Here is a 22,844-nt window from a genome sequence, read left to right as displayed (position 1 = left end):
AAAGGCCTTAACAAAATCAAAGTTTTAGAGAACGACATCTCTTTGCGGAAGCCACATTAACCATACATTTTGACAAAAGAGTATCTGCCTTCATTCCTTTCTTCCAAGTTTTTGCACAACTTTTTTAATACAAAAGGATTAAATATTAGCTTAAACAGAGTTACTTGTTACTGCTTAAGATTGTTCTCATGTGGCGTTTTTCTCTAAGTCAACCATATTTCACAGACATGCTGCGAAATCGCAAAGGAATTGTGAAACTGTATAGTCATGTCACGTCATGTTACGCTTAGTCATGACGTTTTAGGTTTAGCTGGTGTTGGATTAAATGTTGCAGCAGGGCAGCAGGCTTATATGCAAGTAGTGTTAGCCTAGTATGACCCGTGCTTAGTTGGGGAAGACATTGCACGACCGTACGTTGCACCACTATTACTTGGCTATTTCGTGTAAGGAAATTTTCGAGAAACCATTGTTTGCGGAAACTATAGGGTGTAAAACATTGTACAGACACTACATTTCTGATGACCCCGACGTTCTAGTGACCACCGACATTTCTGGTGACAACCCGACGTTCTACTGACAACCCGACGCTTCGACGTTCTAATAAACCACCGACGTTCTAGTGATCACTGACGATCTTGTGTCAAAAACGACGCGTTTCAATTCTCACACTCTCGCAATTCGCACAGCCGTTCTTCACTGGTAAGTGGATTTTTCACTTTTTATACAACTACTTGCAACCATAGCTTGTAAATGCATGCTCATCGGCTTGTACCTTATTAAATTAGCTTAAGCTATTCTTATTGTGCTGCATTGTGCTGCAGTTTGAAATAAAAGTTTCTTGTTGTAAAGTATTTTTTGGTTCAATTGTGAACAATTTTTGCGGTGCGCCGCCTAAAACATTTTCTATCGGTTTTGATAAATGTCACAACCTGTGCCGACACAACGAAAAGTTACTTCGGTGCCTGGCAAAGCTAAGACAGAATACCACATGAGCACACGATCAACCGACCGTTCCAACGAGTCAATTAATAATACAACTATGTCGAACGAAAACGGGGAGGGATCTGCAAATACTCCCGATAATGGCATTGCTGGTCCGTCTGGTCTGGGTACTAGTAACCAATTACCAACAAACGCGCAACCACAGAACAATACTTTACGAAACGATTTGTTTTCACACGTTAAACTTCCTACCTTTTGGAAATTTAATCCCGAAGCGTGGATTTCTCACCTTGAACATAAATTTTCTCTTTATCAAATCACTTCTCAAACTAATCGTTACTTGTTGGCGGTAGAGGCAATTCCTGCGAAAGACCTCGCGCTCCTTCGGTTACCTTCGGCGTCAGCACAGAACTGCTACGACATATTGATCAATGAAATCTTGAGAAACTTTGATAAACGTGAGGACCATTTAGATTTTTTGTTGGCGGACCTGACGCTGCACGATCAGTCCCCGAAACATTTAATGCGCGAATTAATGAGCGCAGTAGGTCAAGAGAATCTTACTCCGCCAGTCGTCAAACTAATTCGTGCTAAATTCCTTAAAGCGTTACCACCAGACGTCGCAATTGCGTTAGCCAGCGTGGAACATCACGATCTCCAGAACCTTGCAAGCAGAGCCCACGAAATCTTGCTGCTTAAACAACCAAAAACTTCTTCGCACAACCTTTCCCTTGCCATCACTGATACGGATGACATTGACTACCCAATGCAACCGCAAATACAGCAAATTCAATTGTCTAAACCACCGCGCTATACACGATCTAACGCTAACAACGAATCTAAGAGTTCCGGGCAAAGAAATACGAATTTCACAAATCAAAATACGCCAAACCAACGCAATTCATTTAACTCAGCATGGCAACAACGATCACCACGCACAAACAATGGACAGTTTCACAAATCATACAGCAACAACGGGTTTAATCGAGATAATCGCCGACAAAATGGTTCTTCTTTTGCAAACCAACGCAAATATAATTTTTTACATTCATCCCCCACATTTCAGAAACCAGACTACCAACGTAGCAATTACCCTTGCGCGTCTGATGCTTCTAATGGCTTATGTTATTACCACGCCCGCTTCGGTAGGGATGCGCGCCGCTGTCACCCAAGTTGTAGCATGTGGGAGAACCAATCCCGCCCAACAAAAAACGCGTGGCGATCGACGCAACATTAACCCCGTCAGTCCCGTCGATCGCATCAACAATAAAAAGAGGCTGCCCCTTGTTAACTGTATATGATCACGCCAATAGTATTCACTTTTATGTAGATAGCGCGGCAGCAACTTCTCTTTTGTCCGCTAGTTTAGCTGACGTATCAAACCGCAAACCGCAAACACCGCTTTTCGCTGCTAACAGCACGCCAATTACTACGTATGGCACTACACAACTTAATGTTTCCCTTCATCCTCGTTTTTCTTATCCCTTTGAATTTGTGCTTGCGGACACACCTTTTTGCATATTGGGGCTGGATTTCCTCACTGAATACAACTTTGTTTTGGATCTTAAAGCCAAGCATCTCATAGATGTACCGAACCAACAGCAATATACGTTAGAGCCTGTTGAAAGTGATCCTGTTCGCATATCCATTCTCAGCCAGATAGATCCTGTTGCAGACCTTTTACATCAATTTCCAGACTTGCAAAAACCCATGTCAGCTGTTAAACCAGTGAAGCATTCCATCGTTCACCACATCCATACCACAGGTTCTCCTGTACGTGCACGTCCACGTCGATATAGCCCAGAAACAATGCAGATCTTGAAGAAAGAAATTGACAGCTTGCTGGAGCGAGAAATTATCCGATACAGTGATTCTCCTTATGGAAGTCCGGCCTTGCTCGTTCCTAAAGGCTCTTCTGGCAATAAATATCGTCTTGTCGTTGATTATAAATTAGTCAACAAACAAACAATCGACAGCTGTTACCCTCTTCCGTTCTTACATAGTTTTTCCGAGGTTTTGTATGGTAAAACTGTCTTCTCTAAATGCGATCTCCAAAACGCCTTTCATCAAATAAAAGTGGCTCCAGAAGATGTCCATAAAACGGCGTTTGTTTGCCCCCTAGGACAATTTGAATACACAAGACTCCCATTCGGTTTATCGGGCGCCCCACGGACCTTTTCCAGACTAATAGGGGAAGTAGTACGTCCCCTTCAGCACCTTGGAATCTTTGCTTACCTCGATGATATCATCATTGGAAGTAGTAACCTATCAGAACATCTTGAACACCTTAAGTTGCTTTTTCAACGACTTGAGGAATTTGGCTTAACGCTCAATTTAGACAAAAGTGAATTCAACCGCGAGTCTCTTGACTACCTTGGCCATCACATAAATTCTGAGGGTATACGACCAACTCAAGAAAAAGTGCAGGCCATTCTTGATTACCCACAGCCACAAACCTGCAAACAGCTGAAACGTTACTTGGGAATTTATTGCTATTATTTTCGCTTTCTGAAGCATTGTTCCACAACCTTACAACCGCTTTACAAGCTAGTTCCGAACAGTCGCAGCAAACGCGCGGCCCCTTTAACATGGAATGTCGAAGCCGAATGCGCCTTCGCCAGCAGCAAACAAGCTATTGCAAATGCTAGCACTTTAGCGTTTCCGAAACTCCATGCTCCAACTTATCTAACAGTTGACGCTTCGTTGACCGGTATTGGAGCGACATTAGAGCAATTGCAAGGAAATCAACTTGTTCCTTTGGCCTTCTTTTCAAGACAGCTGAACGCTACTCAACGTAAATACAGTTGCTTTGACCGAGAGCTGTTGGCCGCTTACAAGTCAATACGTCATTTCCGCTACTTCTTGACAGGCCGACAATTCACTTTGCGTACAGACCATCTCCCTCTGGTTTCAAGTCTCAGTAAGCTCTCCGAACATTACTCTCCAAGACAGTTCCGGCAATTGTTGTTTGTTTCAGAATATACAACAACCATTGAGCACATCAAAGGCTCTGCCAATGTTGTGGCGGACCTCTTGTCAAGGTCTCAACCTTCGGCACCCAACATTAATACTCTTTCGGACGTTCCGCCTCCTTTAGAGTATGAGAAAATAGCACAAGCTCAAGCCAATGATCCTGCTATTCAAAGACTACGCACCGCAACAACATCACTCAAACTCCAGGACTGCAAGCTGCCCAATAAGGACCTTACCATCCTTTGTGACGTGTCCACTGACACAGAGCGTGTTCTAGTTCCTTCCTCCTTCCAACGTCAAGTATTCCTGCACTTACATAATTTATCGCATCCTGGAAAAAAAGCCACAATTAAGCTCATCAAGGAAAGATTTATATGGATAGGGATGTGTAAACAAATCGCTACCTGGGTTCAACAATGCCCAAACTGCCAGGAAGGAAAAATTTTCCGCCACACTAAAACCGCACCGGGGAAATTTAAAATTCCCTACGGACGATTTTCTGATGTTGCAATTGACTTGATTGGACCACTACCAACCTCCCATGGTTACAAATACATCCTTACATGTATTGACCGTTATACGCGTTTCGTTCAAGCCATACCAATCCCTGATGCCACCACGGAAACCGTCGCCGCTTACTTTGTAAATCACTGGTGTTCCTTGGTCGGTGTTCCAATCATCCTCACAAGTGATCGTGGACCATGTTTCATAAGTTCCGCTTGGGCGGAAATTATGCGCTCGCTTGGTATTCAACACAATCTGACTACAGCTTACCACCCCACTGCCAATGGAATTACAGAACGTGCAAATGCAGAAATCAAGCGCGCCATCAAGTGTTCAGACGAACCTGAACGTTGGTTTCACAAATTAGGTTTTATTGTCTTGGCCCTGCGTAATCGCTATCTCCAGGATTTGAAATGTACACCTGCTGAGTTAGCTTTTGGACACACCTTACGGCTCCCAGGTGGTTTCTTTTCTGATTCCAAGCTTACCTCTGCAGTTCCTACATCCAGCTACCTCGGTGCCTACCGAGACTTCATCAACGACCTTCAGTTTACTCCAACGACCGCTCATACAAAATTCATGCAGTCCTACGTGCATCCGGATTTGAAACATTGTGACCGCGTTTATGTTAGATGCGATCATGTCAAACGTGCGTTAGAACGCCCTTATGTTGGTCCTTTTCCAGTATTGGAAAGATACGAAAAATATTTTGTAATATCCCGTCATGGCAAACCGGATCGCGTCTCACTCGACCGTCTCAAACCTAGCTATACAATTGATATTGATGCTCCCTCACCATCATCCTCCTCGCATCAACAAAATTTTTCTTTGCAGACTCGACACCCTGCTCCTCAGTCAGTCTCCGCTACTTCAGCGAAACAGCAAACGACACCACCTACTGTCACTGCTCCTGCTTCTATAAAACCGCCTGAAGTTGTAAAGACTTCTCGGACTGGTCGCAAAATCATTCCACCGAAACGGTTCTCTGACTAAACAACACAACATGTTCGTTTGTCTGCTGCTTACATGTTTCTTTTTGTTCACATCCGCCGCTCAGACGAATCTTCATCCGGATACACAGAAATTTCTGTTATGTCAGCGTTCGCATTCTCTCGGGTTATATACCTTTGATGACGACATACATTGTCAAACGCAGACACCCTTCTCCATACACAACTGCTCTGCTACCGTGTTTGCTCCAGATCTGCATCTCCAGAAGATTCCTGCAACAGTTTGCACTTCACAGATTACTTCCTGGAGCACTACTTACTTCTTTTTTGGGAGTTATCAAAAATCGGCCAACACCTTTGACGCACACCCACCGTACAACCCAGAATGTTCGTCGTGGAATAAAACCAACGTTTCATCACATGGACCGCTGATCCTGTCTAATCCTGCGGCGTACTCAACACGCAATGCAGTCCATTATAAGTTTGTCTGGCCGACTTCAGCTTCTGGAACAGTAACAAACGACTTCTTGTTTCACACTACAATTTACTACGATTACGTCACGGACACAATGACGTCGTCTCTTGGATCTCTTGCATCGTGCTCAATCGGGCGTGGATACTGCTTAACGGGCAATCGTATGTTTATATGGCGAGTACCTTCGCATATCAACTGCCCACCAACCAAGCCTCTCGGGACTCACAAGATGCTCCTCCATTACAACTCTACGTCCTTATATAGAGTTTCCTTACCTGATCTCGGGATCTCGGTACATCACTGGAGGAAATGCTCCTCTCGTGCGAAAAACTGCTATGGCAAACATATTCACTGCGACAACAACAACTTTATCTTTCGCTACCAACAATGTACAGAGCTCGACAGACTCGCTCTTTTTCGTCCTAACCGGCTAAGGCGTGCCCCTTTTCGAACGCCATACTCTCAATTCGAGCGACTTTTTGCAACCTTCGACACACAACAGGACGACCTTATTTCAGAAGTTCTCACTACCTTCAACGAAGAGAACAAGTTCCTACATTGCCAACTCACGAAGCTAATTGGCACACTCTACAAAGCAATTGGGAAGATCTTCCCTACTGAGATACTCACTACTACTCTTGGACATCAAACCATGGGTTCCAGCCTTGGAGATTTTATGTCCAGAGCAGCATGTCACTCTATCAACGGTACCGTCTTACCGTCACTTGCGTACCGAAACGCATTCAGCCAACGTCCTCTCATCAAATATCGCGATCAAAACGGCCACAGTCAATACGGCCAACTCATTTCAGACAACATTGTCCTACCGGGAGTGCACCTGCTGGAATCGTATCGACCAGCAAGAAGTTTTGTCTTCCGAGTTCTGGGACACACTGTCCTGTATCACAACTATACTTTATCGCACGAACATGTGCAGGTGCATCAACTCAACTTACCTTTGTCGCCTATACACGTCAACTACAAGGCACCCGACTACGAGAAAATTCTCAACGAGCTACCTGACTCTGACTCGTTTACTGATCTACAATCGCTGCTCAGCTCTATGTCTGAAGCCAACCTTCTCAAGGAACAAATGCGACATGTCATGACAAGCCTTACTACTACTACTGATGAAACTATGATCAACGGATCCTACGTCGCAGACACATTCGCACACGCCGCGAAACAAACGTTACTCCTTGCTCTGTCGCAAATTACGAATCCATTTCTCTCAGCCCTTATATTCATCCTGCAACTCCTTGCCATGATGTGGGCCCTCTTCCATACCATCGGGTTTATCCGATCGTCTCCGCACCATTTGCAGTATGCCAGATCCCTTGTATCCCGTGTCCGCGCTTGGCGCCACCAACAGCAGGCGCCGGTTGCAAGACCTCAACTACCACAACCGCTGCCCTTGCCTCGGCGTTCTCGTGATGAACCGTCTCCGTCCGGATCTGCTGATGACGCACCGCCCGCTTCATCTTCTCGTGATAATTTCGCGAGCACCCACACACTTTAAGTTTCACTATGTGTATCACCTTGCTTCAATACCGATAATGTCTTTTGCATGTACAATTTTGCCGTTTTCCCTTGTCGCCGCTTTCGATTTTGTAACCGTTTTGCTTCGTTGCATGCTTAGTAGCTTATTCTTGTGCTAGTATCGTTTTCACTTTTCCCGCCTTATTGCATGCTAACTATTCCTGTGCATGAGTTTAGCTGTTTCAACCCACCTCAATAGGGGGAGGTGCAGTTGCAAAAAATTTACCCTCTACCCCTTTAGTTTCTCCACAGACTTTGCTGCCACTACCATTGCTGCCAAAACCACTTCAGTATGTCGACGGTATCTGATTCCTCCGCTGACGTTCAAATTGACGAAATCACTTCAGTTACTGAGATGATTCCCGACTCACCCGATTCACCGGTTCAACAATCATCTCCCGCGCCGTATGTGCCGATCGTCAGACCTGGGGAGCAAGGCGCTCCTGCCCCCATGCCCCAGAGCGCTGATCTAGCAGATATACAAGCTACGGTGTTACAACCAGTACATAGACTATTTCGGCCGTTTAAAACAACCGTTACAATGCCGACCCTTGCGGTTCCTGCGCCGCCAACCACTTCGGCTGAGGATCTACTACTTTGGTTCCAGCAGCTGGATGAACTGTTCCAGCTGGTTCCTGATTTTGAGTTTATGAGCAAAATCCTTACCATGGTAGCAGCCACACCTGCTTTCCACATGGCCCCCTTGATGAAGTATATATCCAACGGGGTTACGGACAAAACCCTGGAATACGAACAGTTCAAACAATTTTTGCATGCCCGGTTAATCTTGGAGATACCCTCCAACATGTAGCTATATTACCATCAGTTATTTTAAGCATATGTTACAGTTCATTCATTTGTATATAACTTCAGTTTTTTGTTTGTGCTTGCTCGCCATTGCCACCTTCAGTACGTTACATGTTAATTGTCATCTTTTTCCTTCCGTAGCGGGGGAGGAATGTGGCGGCTTGGCTCGCTTTTGTAAAATCCTTACGTCTTTCGTAGAAATGTGTTTTCCAGAACAATTGGAGTTTTTAAACTTTCAGTCCCGCCACATCATTCTTATGAAAGAGTTTTCCAGCTAGTAAATGGAGTTTAAAACTTGCCTTTTCAGAACACTGCAAACTACCGTTGGTATATTTGAAAACTTGCTACGAATAACTTCGTGTGAAAGCTCCTTATTTAGTACGTTACCAGGTCGCTTCCAAGTAACTGTTTCCAACTTAACCAAATTTAATTTGCATTGCAAACACACCGATTTTCACGTTCACACGCTTTGAAATGTTCATGCCTTTTTTGTCATATATTTCCGCCACATCGCAGCACGTTTTATAAGCTTGAACTTTTGTGTGAGACTCCCTCAGAGCCTCAGAACCTCAGTCACAGACGCGAAGTTATAGACATATGTAATACCGTACTACTGTAGTTGTGGTGATTGAATCAGTAGACATCGTGTAAACAGTCACATGACTTGTGTTCTCGGTTATTTGTAATATTGAGAAAGTGTACAGCACCTACAATAAAAGCCTTTTCTGGCAAACGGTATTTGTTATAATATAACACGAACGTTCGGCTATCAGAAAGGTTAGAGAATTCTAACCGCACGCAACAATAGAGTCAGATACTAATGTAGTAGGTTAACTAAGTCAATAACGTAACGTAAGCTAAGACCGATAAACTCTGCATCTGTATCTGCATCTGTCGGCATCAACCTCTACATCCTAAAACGACCCCAACCTCTACAATGTTACGCTTAGTCATGACGTTTTAGGTTTAGCTGGTGTTGGATTAAATGTTGCAGCAGGGCAGCAGGCTTATATGCAAGTAGTGTTAGCCTAGTATGACCCGTGCTTAGTTGGGGAAGACATTGCACGACCGTACGTTGCACCACTATTACTTGGCTATTTCGTGTAAGGAAATTTTCGAGAAACCATTGTTTGCGGAAACTATAGGGTGTAAAACATTGTACAGACACTACACAAACCGCATCAGCTTATGTTTGGGGCATGTATACTGGTATTTCTGCCTTGGCCTATAGTAGCCCTATATTGTAGCCTATGATGCGTTTTAGTAAAATTAAAGCTCTATCTGCCTAGGCTGTACATGCGTCTGTGTACTGACGGAAGCTTCTTATTGTATTTGTATTTAGAAGCGGAATTCGGAAGTAGAATAAAGATATGATATTTTTTGTTAATCTAATCAAATTATGTTATTTGCTATTTAGGTTGCTATTGGTAACGTTGATGAGCATGCCCTTCTCGTTTCCTTATAACAGATTTTCATTTTTTGTAGTTTGTGATATTTGTGTGCACAATTTGATATTTTTAATATAAATTTAGTAACTTACTATGTTGTGGGTTCGGTGGCCATGTTAATTTACCATCCGACAGCGCAACTACATTATTGTCATCAACTGCATGTTATAAGCTTTTGGGGCTTCATGTGGATTCTTCTTGTTCTTTGGTTGAACTTGTTAGAATGTTTTTTCATATTAAAACAATGAGTCATGACGTCGTACTGTTAATGATAAACAGTAAGTGATAAAATCATGAAATATCTGCGATTCTTTTGTCCAAGAACCTGGGATAACAGAGATCAAAATACTGAAGTTTAGTCCCATTTCAAAAAACATATGTTTTAAATTGTAAATATTTTTCTATAAAGTGCCACATGGTGTACTACTTTGTGTCTGCATGAAACATACGCCAGGCAAGCAATGCACTTTTTATGTTATAATTATATATGTATAATATGTGTTAAATAATTATAGTATCAAAGTATTTTCAGGAGGTGAACAGCCACACTTCCTGCTGTATGTAAAAGGTTACTACAGACTGTAGTGGAAAGCTTGGCACACACATACAAAACTCACTAACATGCACATCATTTATAACGTCATACTTTTCAGGCTGGGCTGCAAGTAGTCACAGGTTTGTTTAAATTCATACAGGTCAATTTATAAACTGATACTCTATGTGTATAGCCTGTGCAGTGATAACCCGCTGTGACTGTTCAGTGCTTGGGTGATCACTTGAAGTGTCGTAAAGCATTAAAGCGTATGACTTTGTTTTTCAGTGCACAATGTTTCGAACAATTATATTTACAATAATTATTTTAAATATATTTAATATTTTTGCCAAAGAGCAGTTTGATCCTTACCAAGTATTAAATGTTGCAAAATCTGCCAGTACAGCCGATATCAGGAGAGCTTATCGTAAGCTAGCAAAGGAATGTCATCCTGATAAAAATGACTCCCCTGATGCCCAGGACAAATTTATTCAGCTACAGCAAGCGTATGAGGTGACGGAATTGCTTAATGTGATATCCGCCTGTGTATTGGATTAAAGTCTGGTCATTTTTGCATGATATATTCCGTAACGTAAAGTTTTATGTAGTGACATCATAATTCACTCCTAATTTCACCCGGACTCCCGATTTTTGAGTTTAATATAAAATGCCCAGTACAGCAGTATGTATCAACATGCTTATCGTTTTAGATTGCTGTGTTGTAAAATATGTAAGTAATTGGAATTTTATATTGCTATAGGTGCTGTCCAACGAAGAGAAGCGAAAGGAATATGACAACCACGGGTTTGGTAGCGATAGCAGCCAAAACTGGGCTTCCCAACGCACACATTTTCAGCAGAATTTTAGGTTTTCCGACTTTTTTGGAAATGACTTTTATGATTTTGGTGAGGAACATTGCATGTATGGTCAATAAATAGGGATTGGCCATTCAGAATAATTTAGTATTCTAGAATTATTCCGAATACTCTAAACCAGAGTACCGTTACATTAACTCATTTGTTCTTTACAGTGCTTACACACTGCAACCTTATTAAAAATTAATATAAAATGCTCACACACTTGTGAAGTTTTCCTTTTCCCAGACATCTTTACGTTAATAAATGAGATACAGTATGCTTGAACTCGAACAGCGAGGACAAACAAGTGAGTAACAAATGCACGTGTGCGTGTGACAAGTGCGAGTAATGGTTACGATTGTTTCCTTCAATCAATTGCATACAAGAAAACTCACAAGCTTTTTTTTCAATTTTGTGTGACACGTTCACTTCTCTTACTTGTTTCGTCGCAAATTTTTTCTCGCTTGTTCGATTGCGCTCTCACTCTCTTAAAACCGAATCCTATTATTCGGTTTAAATTGGCTTTTTGGGTTCAAATACTTTGAAATTAGTAATTTAGTATGCTGAATTGCCCATCCCTATCTACCCGTATAAGTAGGCTATGATATGAATCATATGATGCTGCAGTAACAACTGTTGCAGGTAATCTGTGTTAGTTGCACTTGATCACTGTCAACACTTTATGCTTCGGAGCAAAACTTTACCAAATTTTTGGGTGATTAGGACTTGAAAAATACTTTTTATGTATATATGTAGTATTTGTGCTAAACAGTTCAAACTTGTATACAGTTATCACTTTTGCCATTTTGTTACAGATTCTTCTGATGACGCTTCTTCAAGGTCAATTTCAAATTACAAATTTTACAAGCAAGTTCTTCCAAACAGCCATCACACTCCACAAGTGCTCTACGTTTACTCAACATTCTGTGCTCAGTGCATTGTCATACTGAGGACATCATGGGAACGAGCAGCACAAGACTTGGAGAAGTTAGGTGAGTTTGTGACTTTGTTTTTACTGTAGTTTATGTAATTTTTTAGAAGGTGTTTGTTTAACAAATGATTGCACTAGCATTGGCTAATTGTTAGATCTGTTGAACTGTCAGTGGATTCACTGTAAACTGTAAAGCTATTGATATCTTGTTTTGAAACACCGCAGTGCATCATAGTGTTGTTTACTTAGTTTTGTGAGAACTTAACGCTTGGTTAAGAAGAAATATGCCATCTACAGAATCTTTGCACCAACTTCTGTAGAAAGTACTTGCATGACCTGAATCTGCAGTTAGTCTGTTCATAAAACTTTGCTTTGTTTCATTTTCTTGTTGATTTGATTGAAGTTCAGTCGTAGTTGCTGAACTACTGAAAACTATTTTCCGTTACAAAACCCATTTACACTACCGCACTACCCATTTACACTACTACTGTTTAAAGAAGAAATATTTTTAGGTCTTGGAGTTGGGACGGTTGACACAACGTTTACGAAACGAATCGCAACAAGTCTCCGGGTTTCCAAGGTTCCCACCACAGTTGTCATATTTCAGGAACAATATTCGTATTATCAGGGAATTATTTCTTATGAAAATTTGAAGAACTTTGTAAATCAGCAACTGCCTCATTATCTGGTGAAAATAGTAAGTTTTTTGACTTTTTTTTAGGGATGTTATTATGATGAAAGTTTTAAAAATGAAACGGTTACGATATTTGTAAGGGATTATATGAAAAGTGTTCGATAGTATGGTTATTATTTTCGAGTACAAAATGCACATGAGCATACAGGCAACGCACTTTGGAATTATGAAATATAGTAAATATTTGTTCAACCTCATTTGCTTGTTAACACGTTGGATCTGATTAATGAGATCCTGGGTGTTGATTTTACTTGGTGGCGCGGAAACGAACACCATTATTTATCGCACTTTATCCGGTATGTCATTAATCTCATCATCATTAATCTCATCAGGTAACTTCGAGCAACGCGGATAAATTCCTCCGCAAAGTCGAAATGGACGATAAACCCCGAGTTCTTTTATTTTCGAAGCAATTGTCACCCACCCTGCTTTATAAGCTCATGGCCATGAAACACCAGAAATATATCGGTTGGATCTAATTTTGCAGCTTTCTTTGAATAGTTTACTGACTATGGTACAATAAGTGCACTACCCCAGACACTATGATCTCTCATTTGCCAGTGATTCTGACTCTAACTATTCTGTCTATTTCTAAAAATAATTAAGGTAAATTTTGATGCAGAATTTGGTTTTGTTTCCTTCGCAACAAGTGGCTGGTACAAGGTTGGCAGGAAGTTTGGTGTGAAGGACAGTAGTGGTCCGTCATTGCTTGTGTTCAAGGAAAACCCTTTAAAGCCGGCTGTCACTCTACAGGTAGTTTAGTGGAGCTGTGAACTTACTTAGCTTACACCTGTTATTGTCGTGTTAAACAATTTTCAAAACTGTAGCTTAAACTAAACTATGTTTGCCACCAGGCATTATTTCAACAATAAAAGGAGCTCAACAGGTGACCGAATTCTTTAATGAAAGTTTTCTCATTCTCTGTTATTGTAATCTGCCCTGACCAAGCTCACCCACACGGGTTTGCAAAACCCTGGTTTCATTAAAGAATTCATTCATCAGTTGAGCGTTTTAGCTTAAACTATTTATAAAAGCTTAGAATATCACATTCAACTTGGCGTCAATGAACTTTCACTGATTTATTCCTTGAACTGAGACCTAATGCTCACGAGTTCAGACTCACAGCTAAGTGTGTGCCGTATGTGTACCTAGTCGTCCGATATGCCACAAGGTGCAGTGAATGACCTTCTCAGCCGGCACCACTACATGACCGTTCCTCGCATCACGTCGCCCACTGTGTTTGATGACCTATGTCCGCCACCTAGTGACCACACTTACCATATGCAGTGAGTACAAAGAACGTCATGATTTCATGTGGCTTGGTTTGATTTAACTTGCACAAATTGACATGTGAGGTCTACTTTACAATGCTTTATGATGTCATAAATAAGATGAGTGCATCCATATACGAGACAGGCAATTCATAACAATGCAACATACAGGTTTTGCCATTTCCCAAAGCACACACCTTTTCGTTTGCGTATTCAATTAAGCTGTGGATATTTTGCACTGTAATCATGACATAGCATATTTTGCAGGTTTTGTGCTATTTTTGCAACGAACCCAAAACATCGCAGCTACAAAGAAGCAGTTGAAAATCTTCGACAGTCTGTTGCCATAGCAATAGAAAAAGATGATCAAATTTCTGATTGGCTGAAGTTTGTGTTTGTATTAGACTCTACACAGCCGGCATTTGTTCGTTCTTTGAGCGGCCGCGAAGATTTACCGAGCGATCCAGCTGTAAGTCAACATTTTAGTGAATTTGAAGCTCATTATGCTGGGAAATAGGTGCAATTGTTTAGCTCTCAAAACTTGTAATAAAGCGGATTGCTGTTGATGACGCAATTTTGCAAGCAGATAGATAGGTTTTGTAACCCGGATTTGAATAATTAAGTCATCGCCAAAATTAAACCACACCAATTATGGATTCTGTGAGGACAACATGAGTACACGTGTTTAAAGGAAAAGAAAATATCTTATTAGATTTACTTGATTTGGCGACGAGGGAAAAAGAGGGCGTCCGCCTCCACCGTATCTTCCGAGTTCCTGAATTCCTACAAGAACCTGGACTATGGCTTTCAGAAGTTTCTCGCACTGGCTTTAGAAACATCTAGACAGCAGCAGTTTGAGAGGGATGTCCAACTTCTACCAATCCAGGATGAACTTGGGCCGGTAAGTTTTAAAATGTTTAGTCTTGGTGACATGCATAGCAAGGATGAAGAGTTTTGTGGTAGTAGTTAGGCTTTAGATGAGAAAAAATCAAGTTTATTGCAATGGATGTTTATAGGTAATATTTTTAGCAAAATATATCAATTCTCTATATTTTAAACACGGCCCAAAACCTCAATATTTGCTTCCCAAAATATTGCATATATGCAATATATATGGTGCAATCGTCGTTTAATTGCATTCTATTTTCTTGCAGCATCTCATCATGCGTTATATTTATGATGCGTGGAGCTCCGTGGTGCGCTTCTACAACCAGCTTCATCTTCTCGGAGAGCAGGAAGTAATGCTCTTCCTCATCACGTCCGTCATCATGATCCTCTCCATCATGTCAACCTGCTCCGGCTTGTAAGTAGACGTAGTTCATCGCTTCGTTTATGTTTGTGAAGACACGATTGCAACTAGGTGGCGCTTTTTACTCGCTGTTCAAAATGTGAAAAGGAAAGCGCCATCTTTTAGATGTTTGCATAACCAAGTTTGCTGGCATAAAAGTTCTAAATCACTTGAACGTAATCATTTTGTCTTTTGAATGATAAGCAAAAGGCTCCACCTTGCAAATATATCGTATTTTCATTTTCTCAAATCTTTCTTGGTCATGACTTGGCTCGGGTCACAGTTTGCTGGAAGGTTTCAGCATTTATGTGAAATTATGGTTTGTTTGCGTCCGAAAGTGTATGGAGCAGCAAAACAAAGCAAATTTTCCAAAATTTGAAGCGTTTCTTGTGGACAGGAATGGAATATTTACCTTTTGTATGGCTTGCCTCCAAATATTAATTAGTTCGACTAGAGTCTTATTTGCCAAATGACTCGACTTGAATCGAGTCACTTCTTCCAAAGGACTCAATTTAACTCTGATCCAGATTCATCCCATTTTTCTTGTCATCAGCTTGAGTAAACTCCAGAAAAACTTGAGTCCACCGCAATCAGCTGGTGAAGAGGAGCTGCCACCATCCACGGAAGAAGAGGAAGAGTTTGAAGTGGAAGTTGAAGAGGTCGGTGATCCCGAAGACGTGGGAGGATTCCTTGATTGGTGAGGATCAATTTATTCATCATCATGGGATTATGTAGGCTAAAACCAGGAGAAATAATTCATGGAAAATTAGCTTTTGGGAGTTATTTAATAATTAAAACGATGAATAAAATTAATTAATTAATTTGAATGTTGAAATAATTGAATGCGTTAAACTTTTATCAACCAAAGTTAATGATTAATTACATAAATGAGATGCATGGAACGAATAATAAAAGTTTTCGCCAATATCAAATCGCCATAATTATGCCAGTTTTTATACGTTGAAAAGTAGCTTTCATTTGTAACCCTGGTGCACATAATCTTGCGCTCCACTAAAGCGAGTTGTCATGTTGGTGATCTCATTTTTGTCGTGTCCAGCGTAACGGAACTGAAACCTTCGACTTACGAACAATTCGTTTTACATCAGAAGCGTGGTCACATGACTGTCGTCTTCCTATTGGACGGGCAAGATCACATGACTGAAGATTGGATGAAAATTGTGAAATCTTACACAAGGTTTAAAGATAAGGTTTTATTTTTGCGTAGCAATGCTCCCTATGACGTCATCATGCATCATTTATAGAGATCCGAGGCTTCACTTTGTCTATCTCGACTTGTCATCTTTCATGAGTTGGTTTGTTGAGCTTCGAAAAGCATCATCTGCCCAACCGCATGGTGGCGACGGTGAGAAAATTCAAATTTTGTCCAAGAGCATTTTTCTTACTTTTTGAAATCTCATGTTACTGTCGGTTCAAAATATTCTTCAAATTTTTTTTTCAAATAACGTTTCATTGCTGTAGAAATTACAATGTTATTATAAAAGAAAATCGATCAATATACCAAGCAGTGATTATTATGAAAAAGTTTACGGCTTCGCTGGTCATGCTTTCTAGTAACTTTCAACGGTTTTAGATGACGTCATTACCACACCCGGACTTTCCTCTCTCCATAGCAACAGTGACGAACACCTGCTGCCATCTTGCGGAAAGCGTACTGATCTTTCTGCCCGTGGCACCGCGCTTGCTTTGAACGGTTCCAAGCATTGGTACTGCATATTCGTGCCCAGAGAAGGCAGGTCTCTGAATCATGGCAACGTCATACATGACGTTCCATATACGTCATCAAATAATGATGTGTGCTCGGGCGATAAACCTCAATCAAGTAAGGACAGTGCGCCACGAAACATAAATCAAACTCAGGCTGAAAGCGGTAATAGTAATCCGTCAGGTGGCGTTGAGAGCTTAGAGAAAGCCGGTCCAGCCGAGAGCGGCTCAAGTTACCTCGACTCTCTCACGCACTGGATGGATCGCGTCTGCGAAGGCCAGCTCCCCCGGCTTTACGTGCGCCAGTGGCCGGGACTTTACACAAGATCGCCCGATGTCAGCGACAACGAAGATAAATAATCTTGAAGGTTGTAGTAGCGTTGCACACGCCAGTATATTTCCATTTCTTTGTTTATTTGAATTTGAGGCTGCTTTTTATTTTGATGTTTTGACCTGAATTTCTTGCACGTCAACTACCAACTCAATTAGATTTTGTCTTGCCAATCAACTTGCGTTACGTATGTAGTTTTTGTATTTTGCATTGTTACGTCATAAACATCGTGCAATTTTGATCGTACCAATATGCTGAGCCGCTACAGAGTTACTTTGAGATACGCATTCGTCCATTAAAGCTGAGAAATTAAAAATCGTGTTTATCGTACATCTGCGTTATTACATCACTATGCCGTCGATTGTGCGGGGGTGACGTCATAAAGGTAATTATTTGTGAAGGACGACTCTGGCTGTGGCGAAGCGGGGAATTCCGTAGGTTTAGTTTCTGGGTCATTCACCCAAATATGGTTTCCTTGGACGTTATATGGGTCATAGTCGTCTATTATTGAAACCACGCCGTCTATTTTAAGGCGCTTGATTCACCGTGGACCACCAAACCGGCTCCGACGATCCAGGACCTGCACACTGTAACAACCTTCACCTCGCTGACAGACGTATTGTCTCCCTCCAACACCCAGACCTGGTCTGTTTATCCCAGCCGAGTGCCTCTGTCCCTCGTTCCCACGCTCTTTGTGACGTTGTTGAACGTCATAAAGTTTGTTATTCGTGCGATAAAACAGGCTCAAAATAAATAATTTTCGGGTCCACCTGAAATTTTTATTGGTTTTAGGACAAAATATTTGCAGAAAAGTGCGTCAGAGACCAGAGACGCATCCTTCATTATTCTTCCAACGAGGTCTGCTCTGTGTCCAGAATTTCGTGTCATTCCGAGGCAGACACTTCCAAGTAGGCCATTCTAGAATTCTTTGACGACTTCTAATGTCGGATGAATGGCCTGAAAGCCTTCATCGTTTGTGGCGCCTTCCTGACAACTTCCAGTAGGAAAGCGCCACGTCATATTCTCCATTTGTGCTCGAAAATGTCTTCGAATGAAATCGCGAATCGTTGTGAACTTTGGTGACATGACAATGAACAGAGTGGGGGCGATTTAAAGTGACTCTTGGAATGTGAACGATGAAAGTGGAAAAGCTTCAGCCAGAGACCGGTATTTGAAAGTAATTACAAGCCGACATCCGCCGAATTCATGACTTTTTGTAAACCTCTAAATGTTTGTGACCTCTATCACTCGAAGTAAAGAATTTATTTAAAAAGAAAAATTTTCGACTTTGCAGAATCTGTGGAACTTTAACAAAATTTTACTATTTTAAAGAATCTTCGTTTTTAGCATATTCCCGACCGCTTGTTTGAAATGTCGTTTTGTTTTCACTGAAATATGACGAATCATCGTTTTGGCGACTTTTAAAAGCGCTTTGAACCAACAGAGCGGCAGAAAAGCGACGTCTGCCCGACTCAACGGCGACCCTGGCCACTTTAAAGAAATTACAAGATTTGAGTCGATTTTTCATGCAGATTCTGCATCTTAAGGCAGAGGTTCTGGGCGCCTGCCAAGACATCCCGACTTTTCCGATAATGCTGAAACATCGCACATGAATAGAATCGTAAAGGTCGGTTTTTAAAACCACACGTGTGGCTACAATTAAAGCAGCAAACGCAAGAATGAAATTCACGGGCTCTTTAAACAAACATATTTCGGACGTGTCGGCATTCGCATCTCCTCAGAGCAACAATACAAGCGAATGAAAGATAAAAATGGACGTAAAATAAACAAGCCTATAAACTCCGCAAAAAAGTAACGGCTCGAACGAAACACGCAATTTAATCTTTGCGGCCGCGACAATAGGATCGCCGATAACAGATGCGAAAAATCGCTAAACTTACAAGGCGTAATGATAACGGACGCAACGTATCATAAGGTGCGAAGATTAGCGTAGGACAATGGCAACAACGCAAATGATAAATACGAGGTAACACGTGCGGTTCTCGACAAGCAGATTGTAAACTTTTAATAGAAATAAACAACGTTCTCGAAAGCTTGTTTGTTGACGTTTGGATTTAATTGTGCAGTCAAGTTCGTGGTTCTCGCATTTATAATCATCTTTACATTTCGTAAGATTTTAAAGTTTTCTTTGCGATTTCATTCTATGAATGTTGACCAATACATGACATGGTTTTTGAAAGAATCTGCTTGATACGTTTGTGTGTTTAACTCAGCTCCTGTAAAAGGGGCTGCATTCCAGCCAATGTAAGGTCCGTGGCATGCCAATCAATGCTATAACAATTCACTTTTTGTTGCCATACCATTGTGATCTGCACGCTTTGCTTTGTTCGCAAATTATTCCGTCACAAGCAGAATTAACCTACAGCACAGTGGGTACAGTGCTTTCAGATCTTCAATTCAGAATTAATTATGACGTGATAATTACGTTTAACCGACGCGAACAGACAAATTTTTCGACGATTTTCTTTCGCGTGATTTGGGGGTAATGGACCAGGTAACATGACACCGAAAATCCGCGATGCATTGGGTACTAGTTGGGCAATAAATCACCCTTTGTCATCTTTAATCTGGGGCTAGTGGGCTCCATGTTGGGTGAAAATCGATACAAGCTACCTGTTTGATTTGCGATCGCGTTTGACGCGGCGCGGGCAGAGAGGGAAAGGAAGAAATCGTCCGTGAAATCCGAGAAAATTCAATCACTTAATCGGCCGAGAAAGTTTTTTGGAAATCTTTTTCTGAATTGAAATCGCGGCCGACGCGATTGGCATCCTCAAAGATGAAAGCGCGAAAAGTGAAAACTTGTTACAAATGAACTGAAGAGGATCTTGAGAGATTGTTTCAACTTCAGTGGTAAAGTTTTGCTTGTTACGTCACAACTAGGTGAGACGATATCGCAATTATGACGTAACATGAGATATAACTGAGGTGAATCGACGTATTATGACGTCAAAATGCAATGAACTTTATTTTGTCAAAATGTTTGTAGCGAATGTGATGATTTTATTATATTCTTATTGATAAATAAACATCAGATAAAAATTCAGAATGTTAAATTTCGATGAGAATGCTTATAACAAAACTCTTTGTTAACGTCACAATCGAACAATGACAAAGTCAAACGAACGAAGATGTTGGTTAGTGACGACATTCCCAATTTTAAGGTGGAGCCAATCAACGTACAGTAGACGCGTTATCAGCAAAAAGCGCTGGAAGCGAGAAACGCTTTCGAAGAAACTGAACCCGCGATTTTCGGGCTCATTCCGTCCCAGTGTTCGCGTGCTCAGTTCTGGTGAAAATTTGTAGCTCCAGGAGGCTCGGGACTTGGCAGAAAGTGAAAATGACAAGTGCAGGATATGAGATATTTAATAGATTTAGGATTGCGATGTAACTCGCGATTGTCAGAGAAGTTGTAGTTTCGTAAAATGGCGGAGACGTCTCGCCGGTTGGTTAGCGATTAATGAAATCAATTATAGTTGTGTTTTGAGCAAACACGGCCGGTCGACGGTAGCTGATTTTGCAGCAGCGATTCTTAGCCGGGCGACGTGGAGAAGTTTAAATAATTTGCTCCCGAAGTGCTTGACCCCTTCAGGTTGATTCTATTTGCGGAAGCGATCGACGCCCGATCTGTGACTCCGTAAATGATTGACTGACACCGTGTCAGTACGAATATGAAGGGCCCGGCCTTGTTTGAGACCCGCTTCGTCGTTTATTTGTGAGCGGAATTGCTCAGTAAACTACGCAAAGCGAAACAAGCACAAAGGGAAGGAATTAATCATTTTGAAGAAGCAGCTACGTCGCCCATCGACCGACTACCTTCGATAAATAAAGAACTCGCAATATGCGGTTCGCTGAACGGCTCCGCTTGTAGCATTGAGGAACATTTTTGTGTGTCCAACACTCCAACCTTCGTGATGATGCGAGGATTTTATTTATGACATCATAGCTACCGGATAATAAGCCGCCTATGACGCATGACAAAAGTCTTTTTAATGAGTTGGGAGCAATTTTGAAAGTGATTAAGGTGGGTCGGTGTTTGCCGTAGATAGCTTCAATTAGGCAGAGAATTAACTTCATGTCGTTTCCTTTCCGGTGACATTTCCGAAAAGTTTTTTCAGCTGCGCTTTGAGGGTTATCCTGTCTTTTACAACCAAAATCATTTTCACGACGTTTTACGCAATCAACGTAATTATTAAGACCTGACGTCAGTCGTTGCCCGTAGTTACCTCACAAACAGTTTCATTAACAAACAGAATGTTTGTCCAACGTCGTTTAAATCTGTCAAAATTTGCTTACTCCTGGTCATAGTTTAGAGCTTTCTGCATTAAAAAAACTTTCAAAGTTGAAGGTAGAATGTTCTCAAGTATTTTCCATAACATACTTTTTATACAAAATCGTTTGGTGGGTTTAGTGTTTCCAAAATGTCTTAACTTTTGAAGGTGTTAAACCGTTTTGTTTGCTCTTTGGCGCTTTACTTCCCTCTTACCAGGAAGTAGCTTGTTCGTCAACGGTTGTTGTTGTTTAAGTTGAAATATTTCGCAGTTACCAAACATTTTAAAAGAAAAGCATGGACCAAACATTTCAAAACAATTTCTCTTCATTCTGAATTCTGTGCTGCTCTTGACAGATCGAACTAGTCTGTCCTAACCAGCAGTAGACTCATGACAATTGTTTAACTTTGCATTTTGTTCCACATCGTCGGCTGAGCGGCTTTCAAAGTAATAACTTTCCAAAGAGAAAGTCAATTTACATGATATTGACACCTTTTTTTTCAATGCTCCGTCAAGAATACGATTAGATTTTAGATAGATTTGTTCCTTGCATAGGTTGTTTAAATATTGATGGAAACACTTTAGTAAAATTGCATATTCTTTGTTACGCTTTTTAATATAAAATGAAGCTCGCTATGACTCTAACACGACGTCAGTGTGTGAAGTTTCTGACGTCATCGTTTTAATTATGATTATTTCGACAAACGCTCAAAATATTATTTGAAAAAATTAAATTTTTGCCACAAAATGTGTGGAATGACCGGGCAAGCTTGAATGAAACGTGGGTTGCAACCGCTCATGATTCATAAATTTCTTGGAATGATTTTGCAACATTTTCCCACCTGTCAATCATAATCGACAATTATTTTCCTCGCTTAATTCGCTTCCGACCGCGCGGCGTCGCTGGGGTCTCAATGTTTATTGTTACGTCATACGAGCGTTGATCTAAATGTGTCTTTGTATGTAGCAATTCCCGGCAGTGTGTTTGTGCCAATATTTGTGGTCGCCGATCGTCGGTTGGCGCTTATACTTGTTGTCTTTTTACTTGAGCGTTTCTAGCCCTGTTTGACTTGGATTTAGCAACACTTCGGCGACCCATCGATTTTAATTTAACCAATTAGCGCCCGACACTTCATAAAGCCCTCCCAATGCGCTTGCTTTGACTCGTTTGACGTCACAGATGCAACGTTGTGTTAATGTGAGGAATTTGGGTTAAAAATTGATTGCGTATTCCAATATTTTGAAAAATATTTGTAAAATTAAGCCGATATCATCTAAATGAAGTGATTCC

The 22,844-nt window shown here is 41.2% G+C and overlaps 2 protein-coding genes across 2 annotated transcripts; both read left to right on the top strand.

The window, feature by feature from the left end:
- Positions 1-497: 497 nt before the first annotated feature.
- On the top strand, positions 498-7,387 carry LOC143464790 (uncharacterized). Its single transcript, XM_076962778.1, has 2 exons — positions 498-699; positions 5,254-7,387. The coding sequence occupies exon 2, from the start codon at positions 5,423-5,425 to the stop codon at positions 7,361-7,363; it is 1,941 nt and encodes a 646-aa protein (XP_076818893.1). The 5' UTR covers positions 498-699; positions 5,254-5,422; the 3' UTR covers positions 7,364-7,387.
- Positions 7,388-10,339: 2,952 nt separating this feature from the next.
- Positions 10,340-17,594, top strand: LOC143464789 (dnaJ homolog subfamily C member 16-like). The gene is made up of 14 exons (XM_076962777.1): positions 10,340-10,683; positions 10,931-11,075; positions 11,843-12,019; positions 12,471-12,655; positions 12,985-13,120; positions 13,275-13,405; positions 13,805-13,938; positions 14,191-14,392; positions 14,636-14,824; positions 15,078-15,226; positions 15,765-15,908; positions 16,269-16,406; positions 16,474-16,574; positions 16,803-17,594. Exons 1-14 carry the CDS (start codon positions 10,465-10,467, stop codon positions 17,291-17,293), a joined length of 2,541 nt encoding a protein of 846 aa, XP_076818892.1. The 5' UTR covers positions 10,340-10,464; the 3' UTR covers positions 17,294-17,594.
- The last annotated feature ends 5,250 nt before the right edge of the window (positions 17,595-22,844 follow it).

This window comes from Clavelina lepadiformis, chromosome 7 (genome assembly GCF_947623445.1).
Source record: "Clavelina lepadiformis chromosome 7, kaClaLepa1.1, whole genome shotgun sequence".
In the NCBI taxonomy this organism is placed as follows: Eukaryota; Metazoa; Chordata; class Ascidiacea; order Aplousobranchia; family Clavelinidae; genus Clavelina; species Clavelina lepadiformis.
The sequence above is the reverse complement of the archived record's forward strand: the minus strand, read 5'-3'. Positions and strand labels throughout refer to the sequence as shown.

Excerpts from the sequence above, each read along its gene's own strand:
- LOC143464790 (XM_076962778.1), top strand. The coding sequence starts at position 5,423 with ATGTTCGTTTGTCTGCTGCTTACATGTTTCTTTTTGTTCACATCCGCC.
- LOC143464789 (XM_076962777.1), top strand. The coding sequence starts at position 10,465 with ATGTTTCGAACAATTATATTTACAATAATTATTTTAAATATATTTAAT. Across the intron at positions 13,939-14,190 it reads GACCACACTTACCATATGCA|GTTTTGTGCTATTTTTGCAA; the intron begins GTGAGTACAAAG and ends CATATTTTGCAG. Across the intron at positions 15,909-16,268 it reads GTGGGAGGATTCCTTGATTG|CGTAACGGAACTGAAACCTT; the intron begins GTGAGGATCAAT and ends TGTCGTGTCCAG.